Source organism: Rhinatrema bivittatum, chromosome 8, assembly GCF_901001135.1.
Source record: "Rhinatrema bivittatum chromosome 8, aRhiBiv1.1, whole genome shotgun sequence".
NCBI lineage: Eukaryota > Metazoa > Chordata > Amphibia > Gymnophiona > Rhinatrematidae > Rhinatrema > Rhinatrema bivittatum.
The window spans coordinates 41,933,736-41,949,175 of record NC_042622.1 but is presented as its reverse complement, the minus strand read 5'-3'; the positions used below and the strand labels follow the sequence as shown (position 1 = coordinate 41,949,175).

Here is a 15,440-nt window from a genome sequence, read left to right as displayed (position 1 = left end):
TTTGTGTCAACTGTTTAATTTTATTTCTAAGAAGGTAATCTCTATAGAGACAGTAGAGACTCTGTCAGAGAAGGAATGGACCACAGGGCCTGCTTATTCTCACTGTCGCTGGTCACCTGACAGTGAGATAAATTATTTATTTATTTAAGACATTTCTATACTGTCTTTAACAATGTATAATTGACTAAAACGGTATACAATAGTATTAAAATAAAATCAACTCATAAAATAAAGTAAAACTAAAAGTATGACTAAAATAAAATAAAAGTAAAACTAAAAGTATGACTAAAATAAAATATAGATAAAACTTCAGAATAAATTAAGTATATAACTTCAGAAACCATATCCACGCTTTCATGAGCTGCAGGGCAAGTGAGCAAGTGAGCAAGCTCAGATTGTCCCATGAGACAGAATCGCTTTTGAGAAGCAGCAGGAATTACCCGCGTTACCTCCCAAATTGTCATCCACTGCACATCTGAGCAAGTCAGTGATTCTGTTAACCTCACTTGGGAGGTATATCACTTCCTAAAAGTATCTAAAATAATTTGAAAAGCAAGATTGTTTAATCAAATGACAGCCAAACATTGCTGTTTCAATCACTGAAATGGGAGTTCCTATAAAACTGAAAATACTTTCAAATATGGATGCATGCAATTTTTTGCCTCCTAAAAATGTATGTGATTGTGACTCTCCTCCTAGCTTCTTCTCTTTTTGCCTAGGTAGGCAGACATACCAAGAATGCTCCCCTCGTATCCAAGATTTCTAATATGACTGATGCATATTAAAGAGCAATTACAATATGAACTGGAATGGACAAGATTCTCCAGTGATCCAAGCTGATATCCTCTGGAAGGATCTTAGTTTGAATTGGGGTTACTTGAGGAATCTGGAAAAAGAAAATGTATTACAGTTAATGAAACAAACTCATGCAGTGAACTCTAACTGTACACAGATATTCAGATGTAAAACCTTTCCTAAGAAGACCCACTGAAGGTTGAGCGTCCTTACCCACGCCCAACTCACAGGGAGTCCTAATGAAGGCACTGAAATAGAGCTAAAGAGTCAGTTATCAAAGGGCCTAGGAAGTTAGGGATCTAAATCGGCCCCTCTGAAAATTACACTGTGCTGAGCACCTAAGTTTGGCTGCCGGAGCTTGGCCCCAGGCCTTTTTTTGGAAAATGCTCCCCTCTAAGAGCTTATGTAGCTTCAGCTCACTATAACACCCAGAGCCATTCTGGCAAGCACAAACCTCCATTTTGTCATTCAGTCTTCTGTTAACACAGCCAATCGTTTATCCCAATTAGAAAGCATCAGCAGGTGATGGGACCATTTTCCTTGGGTTTTTCCGGTTATTTTTCTTTACTGTTTTGTCCTCCACTGTATTTGCCACCACATCCAGTTTTGCATTGACAGTTTTGCAAATGATGAAACCTTACACTTTACACCAATCCCCAAATCGCTTGAGGATGAAAAGTAATGGACTGAGCTGGTTTGTGTTGTGAAAGGGAGGCTGCCTGCCTCTATAGGGCTAATGCTTCTAGGGGAAAGGTGTGCATGCTTGAAAGAGACTTCCAACTTCCCCTGCAAGGGATGGGAGCTGTGATACCTGAGGAATGAATCCAGTGAAGAGCAGAAAATGAGCAATAGAACAAAACTGGAGCACTAAATTGTATGGTACCTATTTCTTTACTTAAACCTATCTCTGAAATGGATCTATAAACCAATCATTAATCCATCTGTAAAACTCAGATTAGATCTCATATTCTTCTTTTAATATTTTATTCATTCAGGTGTCACTCTATTCAGGACCATCACATGCTTTTCCGCAGGCAGATCTGGGGGTAGGAGGGGTCCTCCTCCAAACTTCTGGCAGCATACATCGAGGGAAGCCCTCCAATGACGAAGCTGGCCAGGGGCTTCCACTAATGATGCAACAGTGCAAGATGTTAAGTGGGAACTACCATTGTAGCAGCAGCATGAAGTGCTAGTGCCCTGCTGCCCTGTCTTGAGGAATGACAGCAATCCCCGGGCCTGGCACTCCCAATGGTCTCCCAGCCCTCCTGCCACTTCTGACAGCCCTGACTGTATCAAATGCTTTAGCTATGGACAAATCAATTACATTACACTTATTCCTAATGTGTAAATGTTTATCTTCTTCTGTGAAAAAAATAATCAGGTTGGCTTGGCTTGGCAAAATCTGTTCTTTCCAAAAAAAAATAAAGGAGTTTGCCATAAAAAGCTACTGATCTCCTGCAATCCCATAAGAACATAAGAGGTGCCATGGTCACGTTTGAAGTCCAGGGTAGGTTTAAATATGTAGGAAATCAAAATGGAGGATCCTGTCGAGAGACGCTGAACAAATATAAAGGATATAAGCGGACAAATAGATATAAGGAATGTATGTAATCATGCGATTTTGCAATGTATTTTATTAGATATCTTTGGCTTGAAAATCAGCATGAAACTTTTCTTTTCATGTTTTAGATACTCAGTATAAAACAGTGAATGCCCCTGATGAAGCAGTTTTTTAAGCAGCAAAACGTGAGCTGTGTTGGGTAGTTGGGCTGTTCCTAAGATATTATACCACTTTACAACGAAAAGATAAGTGCTTTCTTTAAAAATTAAAAAACTGAAAACTTTCAAAAACATTTTCTGATTAATATTGTGGTGAGACCAATGATTAAAAAATTGCTACAGTCACATTTCACGATAGTGACTGGGGAAACAAAATTCAAGACCACATTGTCGGTGGTCCGAGAGATTTTCAAACATTAAAAAAACTCTCATACATTTTTTATGAGGACTTTCACCACAAATTCACAATCTTTGTTTCTCTATATGGTGTTTTTTTTTTGTGTTAGGATATTTTGAGTATACCATTGGTCCAGTTCTTGAGTTACCGTAGATAAGCTACAAGGCAAGAGGCTAGGAATGAAAACAACATCGGCCAAGTCAAAGAGCTGAAGGTAATTCCATGAGAGGGCAAGGAGGTTCTGACAAGGCAGGAATAAATGGGGCTGGAGCTTGGGTGTGGTATAGGCAGAGGGGAGGAGCTTGGCAAGGCTGGAAGCCAGGCTCACTAGAGGCGGGGAGACATTGCCAAAGGCAGCAGGGTAGGATGAGGTTGTGTCCTCAGTTCACTCATTAATCCCCCTTTCCAGATCGTTGATGAATAGGTTCATCAACACCGGTCCCAGTATGATCCCTGAAGCATTCCACTAACTCTTTCCTGGCTCGTTTTGTTTTCTAAATGGGAGCTTTATTGGTGTTTTAAAGCCGGATGTAATATTTTAGTGTTGCCTTTTCGTAGGTAAAGCTGTAGTTTGAGTGCTGGCATTTAGTGCTGTTTTTTGGTATGGGAGGTTTCTATATTGTAATTGTTTATTCATGACTTTCTGAGGACCAAGCCCACACCCATTACATGTTCCAACAGGCCTAATGCCATCTAGGGGAGAGGGGACTGAGGGAGCGAGACCTAATCCCCTGCTGTAAATATCACGCATGCCACAGGACTGCTGGAAGTCCCCTGACAAAATGAATCCTTTGCTTCCACAAGAAGTATGTTAACTTTAGAGTTTAAAACTGTAATAAGTTCCTGATGTTGCCAAGGACTGGCAAAGATTCCAGCTACTGGAAATTTTCTCGGGAAGAAAGCTTGAAACTGCTTTTGTGTTCCTTTGTCTGAGTTCAGGTTGAGACCAAGAAGGCATAAAGTCATTGGAGAGGAAACAGAGAGAGGCTTCAGCCCGTAGACTGCAAGACACCCTGCCTTGAAAAGACTGTAAACTGGGAGTTTTGGGTGTCACTCAGAAGCCAGCGATTCAGTTAGATAAGAAAAATATAAAGCGATAAATAAAAGTGAAAGCTTATCAGTTTACTTCTTTAGAGCAGAAGCAGCAGCAGCATGGCAAGAGAGCCCTTGAGAATCATTTTTTCTTGGATTCATTCTAAACCTTGTAACACATTTCATGGAAAAAATTGCATTTATGTTTTGGGTTTGTCAGTCTGTCTGTAGCCCTGATGTCACAGATGGGGAGTAACAGTGGGCAAGTGGACAAACTAAAAATAGAAGTTCTTGTGGAGGATCCAGCAGCAGCTCAGGCCCTACCAACTGAACATGAAGAGGAGCTTTTGATGGAGGAAGTGGTGGGATAGGGATCTCAGGCCCTACTAGCCAAAGATGAGGCAGAGGGAACTTGGGGGACTGCAGAGGGAGCTGGGGGAAGAACGTGAGGGGTAAAAAGTTTGTCATCCACCCAGCTCCATACCCCTGCCCACACCTGCCTTTCCATACATCCCCATCCATCCCAGCTACACCCCCATCACCCCCCCCCCAACCTCATGAAACCCAATCCTAGAGCATCTGCAAAACAGGCACATGCAAAACACATATCTGGAGCACCTGTGCCACATACATGCAGGCCATGGAGTCATAAAACATGCTTTTTTAAGTTACCACGCATTTCTAGATTTGTTATTGCGATCACGTGATTTATTTTTCCGTGCTCACCCCTTTAACTACTCATTTTATCTTCTGAGATATTTCCTTTCTGCTTGGCTGTATATGTGTTTGGTGTGCACATGTCTCATAGGTAATTGTTTCATATCCTGTCAAGTAAAGTTGTGTTCAACTGCACCCCTGTTTTCATTATTTACTTTGGAGGGAGGGGAAGAGCTGAAAATGTCCTAGGAAAAGTAAAGGGAGAGTATAGTTGTGCCTTGCTATCACCCATAGACCTGTGACGCCATATTGTTTGCTAAGCTTACACTAAATCATCCAGATCAGAGGGCCCAGGAATTCAGATTATTTCTCCTCTTTCCCTCATTCAAAAGAGCTCATGATGTTACCAGAGGTAGAAGCAGTGGTGGGAGAGGGAGGGGCCAAGGCCCCAGGCTATAGGGGGCACCTGGGGGCATCTATTTGTCTGTGAAATTGGTAACCCATGGCCGCTGGGTGATCCAGTCCCACTGAAGGAAGCCCATGGCTGCCGGAAATGTTACCACTAAGCTACTCATGTGCGCAGCTGCCCACAGATTCCTCCCTCCCTACGCAGTAAGACTAGGGGGCCACAATGGAGCTCATCCACCGTGGTCAAAGCAGAGAAGAGGCCTGCAGCTGCTGGGGGAATCCCATCTTGTCTGGTGGCCCAAATGGAGGAGATCCCATGGCTACCGGGGGATCACGTTCTGCCCAGTGGCCGAACTAAAGGAGGCCCTGCATTGGCAGAGGATCAGTCCTGCCCGCCTGCTAGAGAGGGAGTATGTGTGTGTGTGTGTAAAAACATGTGTGCTTGAGAGAGGGAGTATATGTATGAGTGTTGTGTGTGTGTGTATGTGTGTGTAAGCATGTGTGTTAGAGAGAGGAACTGTATTTATGAGTGTGTTTGCATGTAAGCATGTGTACCTGAGAGAAAGGAAGCATGTGTATGAGTGTTTATGTGTAAGCATGTATTGTGAGAAAGTATGTGCATGAGTGCATGTGTAAGCATATGTGCTGAGACAGAGGAAGAGTGTGTACGAATGTATATGTTTAAGCAAGTGTGCCTGAGAGGAAGCGTGTGTAGGAGTGTGCGTGTGTGTGCGTCCGTAATCACGTGTGCTTGAGAGAGAGGAAGCAAATGCATGAGTGTTTATATGTAAGCATGTCTTCCAGAGGGGCATCATGTTTATGAGTGTGTTTGCGTGTAAGCATGTGTGCCTGAGAGAAAGGGAGCATGTGTATGAGTGTAAGCATGTATGCCTGAGACAGAGGAAGTATGCGTATGAGTGTGTGTGTGTGTGTGCAGGCCCAGTGCTAGCGGGTGTGCAAATCATGCAATTGCAGGGGGAGGCAGCAGCCCAAAAAAGGAGAAAGAAGAGGGCCGCCAGTGGACCCCATTGCAACAGTGATGAAGAAAAGAAGCTTGTGCGGCCACCAGCGGTAAAAAAAAGAAAAGGCCTGTGCACGATCTGTCTGGGAGCAGGAGAGAATCCATTCAGCTGCTTCTCCTCCTTCTGTACCAGCTCTGCAGTATTCGGAGCTCGCAGAGCTCGCATTTCTTTTATGCTGATTTCATGTATCGCAAGATCAGCATAAAGGAAGTATTAGCCTCGCAATTTTTTAATTTCAAAGGCCGGCAGAGGAGGATGAAGACGAGCAGCTGAACAGGTTCCCTCCTGCTCCCAGTCAGATTGTGCATGGGCCTCTTCTTTTTTTGTTTGCCACCAGTGGGATGGGGTCCACCAGCAGCCTCACGGGCCTCCTCTTTTCTTTCTGTGTATTCATTTTGGGGGTACCAGCAGCAGTGGAGGAGTAGGACAGGTAGCAGTGGGACTGCTGGTGAATGAATGAGTGTGTTTATTTGAGAGAGAGCATTGGAGCCTGCCTTGGTTGTGTGTGTGAGAGCATTGGAGCCTGCCTTGGTTGTATGTGTGTATCAGAGAGCATTGGAGCCTGCCAGGGTTGTGTGTGTGAGAGCATTGGAGCCTGCCTTGGTTGTATGTGTGTATCAGAGAGCATTGGAGCCTGCCAGGGTTGTGTGTGTGAGAGCATTGGAGCCTGCCTGGGTTATGTGTGTGAGAGCATGGGAGTCTGCCTGGGGGGGGGGGGGTTGTGTGTGTGAGTGAACATAGGAGCCTGCCTGGGGGTGTATGTGAGAACATGGGAGCCTGCCTTGGAGAAGGGGTGTATGACAGAAAATGAGTCTGTAAGCAGATCCCAACTTGCCAGCAATTGAAGTGAAGAAGAAGACCCAAGGTTACTGGTGGATCCCAACCAAAGCAGAGCTGGAGATGCCCAGGTATGTGTAAGAGAGGAAGCATGTATGTGAGCATATATATGTTTGTGTGTGTAGATATATAAGAAAGAGAGGAGAAAGTTTGTGTACTCCAGTCCTACAAATCCACAGCAATCTCAGGGCAACTGGAAATCAAAAGTTCTCAGGGATGGAGATCGTGAATCTTTTTTTTATCCTTATTAGCTTGATTTTTCGGGTATTATTGTCTGCTGTTTTTTAAAATATTTTATTGGTGTTTAGGAAATTTAAAAAAATTATATATGAATTTTAAATTATTCGATCTTCTATTTGTCCATTGTTTTAGAAATATTTTTATTAGCATGTTTTTACTGTTATGCATTTATTATATTTCTTGATTTTTTTGTTTGAGGAGTGATGATGGTTCTGTTTTTCTATTGTACACTGCATAGAGAGTCAGGCTTGTTACAGTTTCTAATTCAGTTTTTGCCTGTATGTTTCTAATTAAACTTTCTGGTTGTTTTATTCTCTATTTGGTGAGGGTCTGCTTAAGTTAGGTAGTCTCCTAATAGGAAATGTATTGGTGTTTTAGGGCCTGGTATCTTTGTAGTATTGCCTTTTCATAGGTAGGTTTGATATAGTTTGAGTGAAGGCATTTAGGGGTAGATTTTCAAAGCAGCGCACAAGCGTACATGTGCGCGCGCGTTACCCGGCGCGCACACATGTACGCCTGATTTTATAACATGCGCGTGCATGTTATAAAATCGGGGGTCAGCACGCGCAAAGGGGTGCACAATTGTGCACCTTGCACGTGCTGAGCCGTGCTGCCTTCCCCATTCCCTTTCCCCTAGCCTGACCTTCCCACCCCTTCCCTACTCTAACCCCCCTGACCTTTGTCTTACCTTTTGCACCTGCTAGCAGCCTACCGGCACGCGATCTTCCAACACAGCGGCAAATGGCCGCTATGTCGGAGGCCTCTGGCCCCGCCCCCGCTCCGCCCCTTTTTTAAAGCCCCGGGACTTACACACGTCCCGGGGCTTTACACACGTTGCTGGGCCTTTTTAAAATAGGCCTGGCGCATGTAGGGCTTTTAAAATCCGGCCCTTAGTGCTGTTTTGGTATGGCAGGTTTATTATATTGCAATTATAATTCAGTTTACTCATGGCTTTCTGAGGTTCAAGCACACACCCAACAAGTGTTACAATAGGCCTAATACCATATGGATTCTAAGTGTCTTTTTTTGTAGGGATTTCTGGTTGGCATCACAGCAGGTCATGTAAATATAATGTAAGTGATATTTTTACCTTAGGGTATTGTTTTTTGTTCTTTCTCATGTAAAATCTATTATAAATGTGTAATTCTTAACTGTGTGTGTAAAGGGGAGGGGGCGAAGAGCCAGGGGTTGGGGGAAGTGTCAGTTTTTAAAGTTTGTATTGCTGGAGGGAGCTGGGCCCAGAACAGAGACTAAATGAACGGGGTCGGGCAGCACAGTAATTGTTTCCACGGGGCTGCAAAAAAGCTTGCACCGGCCCTGTGTCAATGTAAGCATGTGTGCTGAGAGAGAGAGGAAGCATGTTTCTGAGTGTATGTAAGCATGTGTGCTTGAGAGAGGAAGCATGTTTCTGAGTGTGTGTAAGCATGTGTGCTTGAGAGAGGGAGTGTGTATATGAATATGTATGAGTGTGTGTAAGCATGTGTGCTTGAGAGAGGGAGTGTGTATATGAATATGTATGAGTGTGTGTAAGCATGTGTGCTTGAGAGAGGAAGCATGTTTCTGAGTGTGTGTAAGCATGTGTGCTTGAGAGAGGGAGTGTGTATATGAATATGTATGAGTGTGTGTAAGCATGTGTGCTTGAGAGAGGAAGCATGTTTCTGAGTGTGTGTAAGCATGTGTGCTGAGAGAGAGGAAGCATGTTTCTGAGTGTGTGTAAGCATGTGTGCTGAGAGAGAGGAAGCATGTTTCTGAGTCTGTGTAAGCATGTGTGCTGAGAGAGAGGAAACATGTTTCTGAGTGTGTGTAAGCATGTGTGCTTGAGAGAGGAAGCATGTTTCTGAGTGTGTGTAAGCATGTGTGCTGAGAGAGAGGAAACATGTTTCTGAGTGTGTGTAAGCATGTGTGCTGAGAGAGAGGAAGCATGTTTCTGAGTGTGTGTAAGCATGTGTGCTGAGAGAGAGGAAACATGTTTCTGAGTGTGTGTAAGCATGTGTGCTTGAGAGAGAGGGACTGTGTGTATGTCTGTAAATAAATGTGCCTGAGAGAGAAGGAGCATGTGTGAGTGTGAGAGAAGGAATGTGTATGAGTTTGAGAGACGAAGTGTTTGTATATGAGAGGAGAAAAAGTTCGTTCACTTCCCTTCCCCTCCCATTAATCCAAGACAATCTTATTGTGACTGGAAGTCAAATGTTCCCAGGTATAGAGAGTGAGCATTTTTTAATCCTGTATTTGGTGAGGGGATAGGCAGTGTGCTGTGATGAGACTGCGGTGACGTGCAGATCTGGAAAAAACACATTTGGAATGGTTTTTCCTTTTTAACTAATGGTCAGAAGTATATGCGACCGACGATTCCACTCGGTCAGCCTCCAACGTGTCAGAACCAGCTGGGCCATCCTAGAAATCCTGCACCCAGCGTAAACATTTATTTATTTATTTATTTATTTATTTATTTATTTTTTTATTTTTATTTTATTTTAAGTTTAAGTAAACATGCCCATTGCATAAAACCTGAGCAAATGGCGGCCCGGAGTCCTAGCTCTAATTTTCGATCCTGGACATCCTTGAGTGCCCCGGCTCCCTCCACCGGGATCGTAGTCTTCTTAGTGACCGCGGAAACTGCAGCAGCGCAAACAGCTCCAGCGTTTGTTCTGGCAAGGGGTAAAGCTTGGCCATAGCTCTACCCACTCTCAAACCGGAGTCCGGGGAGTCCCACTCATGTTCCACTAACCGCCGCGCCGACCTGTGATAGGGAAACGCGGAAGGAGGGGCCCGAAGGCTGTCGGACGGGATCTTCCCCATCTACCTCCGTAACCTCCTGAGAAGCCTTCAAACCAAGCTCCTCAAGAAGCAGAGGCCCCGGAGCCTTACCAGCAGCTGACTTCTTGCTTCCCTGTTTGAAACTTTTTTTTTTTTTTTAACTTTAATGAATTAACAAAAAACTAACAGAGAAGTTTCCCTCCTGCAGCTGAGAGGAGCTGTCCAGCCCAACTCAGCTCCTGAATTACCAGGAGAGAAAAAACCCTTAGAAAAAAGAAGAAGGGCTGAAAGCCGCATGGCCGGCCTCGTGAGGGGAGGGATCTGGACCACCAGATTTACACCCCACAGAACAACTGGACCTGAACTGGTCCACCTCGACCGAACAGGGAATGGTTCCCCAAGAACCAGTCCCCTGGGAGGAAGGCTCACTCAAAATCCTATTTACAAATACTATAAAAAAGAAAAAAGAAAGGGTAGAGAAGAACTGCAGGTTTATGCATCCACCATCTGCTGGAGACAGAGAAATACTGAGCTACTGCAAGTAGCACTACGCCTTTTAAGCAGTGTCAGCGAGGCTTTTCTCTGTCTCCATCTGCTGGCAGGGATGAATAAACCCAGGAGTCTGGACTGATCCGGGTACGTACAGGGAATGGAAATTTTGGAAGAATTTGAAAATTTAACTGCGCAGTCCTTGACGCTCAGTCTCATTCTTTATCAGAGGCAGTTTTTGTTTGCTTGCAGTACTACAGTAGGAAGGGGCAAAGGAAAACTCTTGGCAGCCCGTCTGCAGGCAGGGAAGATTTCGCCCCACAGGCAGCTCACAATAGTCTGTCAGTTCGTTTCTTTTCTGGGGTTTGTATTAGTGTGACCTCCTGTGACTGCAAGCATTTCTGCAAGGAGGATGGTAGGGAGCATTGGCCCCTGGGTGCTGGAGACCCTTGGTATGCCGCTGCATAGAGGTAACATTAGGTGATGCCCCTTTGCATGACTGGTTTAACTACCCAGTTCAGGAAGACTTTCCAGCTGGCTGCACCGTGTGCTGGGAATAGTCTTCCTGAACTGGTGCGTCATGGTCCCTCTCTTGCCATGTTTAAACCCCCATCTAAAGACTCACCTTTTTGAAACCGCTTTTAAAGCTAATGCCTGATTGTCTGCTTTTAGTCTTTTTAACTAACTTTCTTTTTTTTTTTTTAAACCATTGTCTTGCTTTATGAAATACTCCAAGTCGCTAGTCCTGCATGTTTGTCTATTAGATTGTAAGTCTTTTGAGCAGGGACTGTCTTTCTGCATGTTTGTATAGTGCTGCGCAAATGTGTACGTCGTGTAGCACTATAGTAATGTTAAGTAGTAGTAGTCGTCGGGGGGGGGGGGGGGAGTGGAAATTACACTTAAAAACACAGGTCTTGCCCCACCACAGTGATTTCTAAGTGCACCCTAACCCTTCCTCCTCGTCTTAGCCTCCTGCCTAACCCAATGCCAGCCCTTGCCTGTCATCCCCTCTGCCTGTACCCATACGATTACATTTAAGAAGTCCATTACCGAGCAGAGGATCCACACATTGCATGATGCAATCCTTAATGCAGCACTTCATGTTAAGGGAGCAGTGGTAGTCACTGGAGCACACAGGGTGGGTTTGTGCAGTTAATGCAAGACATGCGTCTGTAGGGGCTGGGCATATACCGGGTTTCTCTGAAAAGAAAAGGAGTCAATATTTAGGAGGAGGCAGAGTCCTTCCAAGGGTGTCAGTTATAATGATGCAGTCCCTTTCATTGTTTCCTTGTCACAAATCAGTGAGGAAGTCTGTAGGATAATTCACAGTCATAGTGAAAATCTTTTTTTTTTTTTGTAAGACACTGTTACACAAATAAAACAAACAGTAATTCTGCAGAAAATTAAAGCTATAGCTAATCCACTCCAGGCTGTGAAATTGATGAGTTATTACCAATTGTAACTGAAAGTGTATAAAGCAATGTAATCACAATTTGGTGAAGAGACACTGTGCTGTTGTTATCGACAGCTTGTACTGAATGGGACTGTGATGCTTATAAAGGCACTGAGTTCAATGGGTGAGAAAATGGGTTATGAATGAATCGTGTGTGTGGGTGTAAAACTAGAGACTGAAAGTGTTAAGTTGAGTATACGAAGCCAAGTTGTCACCTTCTACAATGTTTATCGTTGTTTTCTTAAATATTTAGGTTTAATATCATGTGGTTCCATATGACTCGAATAAGCAGTTATAAAAAATAAAAAAACAGTAATTCTAAGCTAAACTGCTTTAGCTTTAATTCACCATCATCTAATGTAGTTAGCTTTGATGATTTTACAAGGTAAGACTTAAGGACTTGAAACAGATGCACTCTGGCGTAGGGATGGGGGTAGAGAGGTACTGGAGAGCGCCATACAAATAACTCATGCGGGTAAGGAATGTACGAGAGGAAGGAACGTTTTGTGGAAAAGCGGTTCTAGAATGAGCGATCTTGCTGTGAGACTGAGGAGCAGCATAAAAAAATGATGTCTTCACAGAGAGTGGCAGAAACATGCAACAGTTCCTCAGAGGAGGCAGAGAGGGCAAAACTTCTGCTGGCTCCAGAAATGCAGGCTCAGCGAAGAGAACGAGAGTTAAAGCCAGGGGATCACATAGCCACTGTGGTAGGTATCGCAGATTGACATTCTGCATGGACATGAAGGTCTTTAAGGGCTCGAATTTCAAATAGCCTGCATGATTGCAAAGTAAGCGGATGCCTTCAGGTTGTATATTTTATACTTCTGAATCCCGGGTAGTTGTTCTTTGAAAATTAGCATAAAGTGCACACACTTGAAAAAACCTCATCTATGCATGCAATTTTTCCTCCCCTCCTTCACCTATTATGATATTTTTTATGTCTTTTGCTTGTTCTTATGCATTTTGATATGTTCTTATATATTGTAAACCATTTGGATAAATTATTTTTACAGGCAGTATGTGAAGTCTAATAAATAATAATAATAAATCTGCACCGGGGAACACCTACTCCTGATCCAGCCAAGAGTAGGCGTGATGTGGAAGCCAGCTGTTATGTCCTTCGGTTGCAGACAGCTGCAACTGTGCTTACTTACATCCTGCACTGTTCTCCAGCCCTCCCCGGGTCTGCTCGCGGCCCAGTCCAATCTCCACCACCGCGTTCCCCATGGCTCCTTGTAGTGGCCGAAACGCCGCCTCCAGCTACATTGTCTCTGGGCCTTCCTAGGCGCGTGCTTCACTGGGCCCTCCTTTTAAGCCTCTTCAGCGGGAACCTTGGAGGCATCCCTGCTTGATGATGTCATCGGATCAAGGTACTTAAGCTCCACCTTCGCCCTTAGTTAGCCAACTTGGCAATGTTCCGTTCGTCTCTACTAGCTCCTGTTCTGTGGTCCGTGGACTCTGTCTGGTACCTGCTCCTTGGGGGCCAGTAGCGCTCTCATGGGGACCTTATCTCCTGGCCTTCCCTGCTCCTCGGGCTGGCCCCACGCTTCCTGAAGTCCTACTCTACAAGGCTCCCTGCTCCTCGGGGTTGCATCCTGGAACTCCCTTACCACTCGGGAGTTACTCTAGCACTTCCCCACTCCTTGGGGTTGTGCCTATGTGCTCTCTGGACTATCAGCGCTTCCCCGCTCCTCGGGGCTGCATCTCCCTACTTCTCAAGAGACTCTCAGCACCGTCCTGCTCCTTGGGACAGTGTCCTTGTGCTTTACCGTGACAGCCCATGCCTCTCCGCTCCTCGGGGTTGCGTCTACGTGCTATGAGACTACCAGCACTCCCCTGCTCCTCAGGGCTGTGCTTCTCTATCATACAGAGACTGCCTGTGCTCCCCACTCCTCGGGTTCTACCTACGCCATCATCGGAGATCTGACTCGGGCTTCCTTGCTCCACGGGTTAGCCTGCATCACTACAGCCGCACCTTCCTCGCTCCGCAGCTCTGCCCCTCGGGGGGGTGTCTCCGCCATTCCTCCTGCACGCCAGTCTCAAGCCTCCCACTCTACGGCCTGCCTGGTGCCTTCCCCTCCAGGGATCTCAGTCAAGGTACTCTGGGCAGCCGCTTGTCTACTGGGGATGTTGCGCCCATCGGTCGCAGACGGCTGCACCCTCTCTGTCTCACCTCTTTTTTTCTCTCTTTCCTCTCCTCTGGGCAAGATGGCTGCCTCCGCCTCTCCTCACTGACCTCTCCGGCGTCCCCGATTTGGCATGGGCAATTGCGTTCACCATGCTTGCACGGAGTCCTCCTTGGGCACGCGCGTGCACCGCCCTCTCTTTTGAATACATCATGGCAGGTACCTCAGGGACGTCCCCACCGTATGACATCACTACCTCCGGGTACTTAGCCTCCGATCTCCAACACAGCTACCAGTTAGCAAGGATTCCGGTCCAGCTAATTTCGACTGCATTCAGAGACCTTGCTCTGAATACTCACTCCTACCTACCCTCCGGGGTTCTCTCGTTCCAGCAAGGACGCTCAAGGCACCCGCTCCTCAGGGGTCTTGCTTCGTTCCTTTTTCCTCTCCAGGTTATCCTGACTCCGAAGGACACCTTAGGTACTCGCTCCTCGAGGGCCTTGCTTCATTCCTGACTCCTTCCTGGGTTAACCTGCTTCTTCAAGGACTTCACTACTTTACGGAAGCTTTCTATCCAACTGCATTACCAGCCCTGTGAGTACCTTCATGCTTCAGTCTTTCTGCCTTGTCTCACCACTGAACAGATTCTTGGTGTACTCCGCTCTGCAGACCACTACCAGATCTACCACTGCTGGCTACGTCATCTGACTGCGTTCTCGGCCTACCCCGCTCCATGGACCACTACCGGAACCATCACTTCCCAGCATCGGGTGAGACCTTCTCTGCCTACATTAGGCACCTACATTGCCTCTGCCTACATTAGGCACCTAATGTAGGCACCTAATGCCTACATTAGGTGCCTACATTAGGCACCGTATCTTTTACTTATGTTATTAACCCCATATGTACTAATCCAAGTTATATCGACCTGTTCATTGTAAGACATTTACTTGTCAATGTTATTGTTTAGAATGTAAACCGAATTGATCAGTAATTCTGTTATTGGAAAGTCGGTATATAAAAATGCTAAATAAATAAATACTTGCTACATTCTGTGCCTGGACTGAACTTTATCATCTGCGACAACTCCTGGCTGAAGAGAGCTGTCCGCTCCTTGGACCCTGCTCTAATGCGGTGTAATAAAGATTCCTTTCTCTCTGTGTTGCCTTACTGAAGAGTCAAGCCTATTGCTGTATCTCCTTACGGGGCCCCTCCCCGTGGGAGAAGTCATCGATACAGCAACCAAGGGTCCACAACCATGTTACAACCACAACAGGGGAATCCCTCCTGGCTCCTCGGGACTCCACAGTCTTACCCAGAGCTCCCTGCTGTGCCTGACCTCGCCTCCCATCGGTGTGGGCCTGTGGGGCTCCTCCCCACAGGTTGTAACTACTCATACCATGGGCCAACCAACCAACAAACCATAAAACCAGCGTATATTTTTAGTCAGCCAAAGGAGAGCAATCTTCAGAGGGGGCAATATTTTAACATGGTTGGATTGCTTTGAATGTTTTGCTCTCTGTATGTTGATTTCTGTGTTGTTACATCTTTGAGATGACAGTCTGTGCACACTCATGTAAGTGAGGGGTAGGCTGAGGGCACAGATCAAGGGGGGTAGAGCTGGCAAAGTGGTGAATTGGGATGGAAGAACCAGTCAGATGATTTTA

The 15,440-nt window shown here is 45.5% G+C and overlaps 1 protein-coding gene across 1 annotated transcript in view; it reads right to left on the bottom strand.

Annotated features, from left to right (window-relative positions):
* Window positions 1–15,440, bottom strand: part of LOC115096491 (balbiani ring protein 3-like) — an 83,442-nt gene continuing 68,002 nt past the window's right edge. Inside the window, exons 14-15 of the mRNA XM_029611172.1 lie at window positions 11,245–11,394; window positions 1–886 (exon numbers count right to left, since the gene is read on the bottom strand). Of these exons, the coding sequence (XP_029467032.1) occupies window positions 858–886; window positions 11,245–11,394 (179 nt within the window). The 3' untranslated portion in view covers window positions 1–857. The remainder of the gene's footprint in view (window positions 887–11,244; window positions 11,395–15,440) is intronic.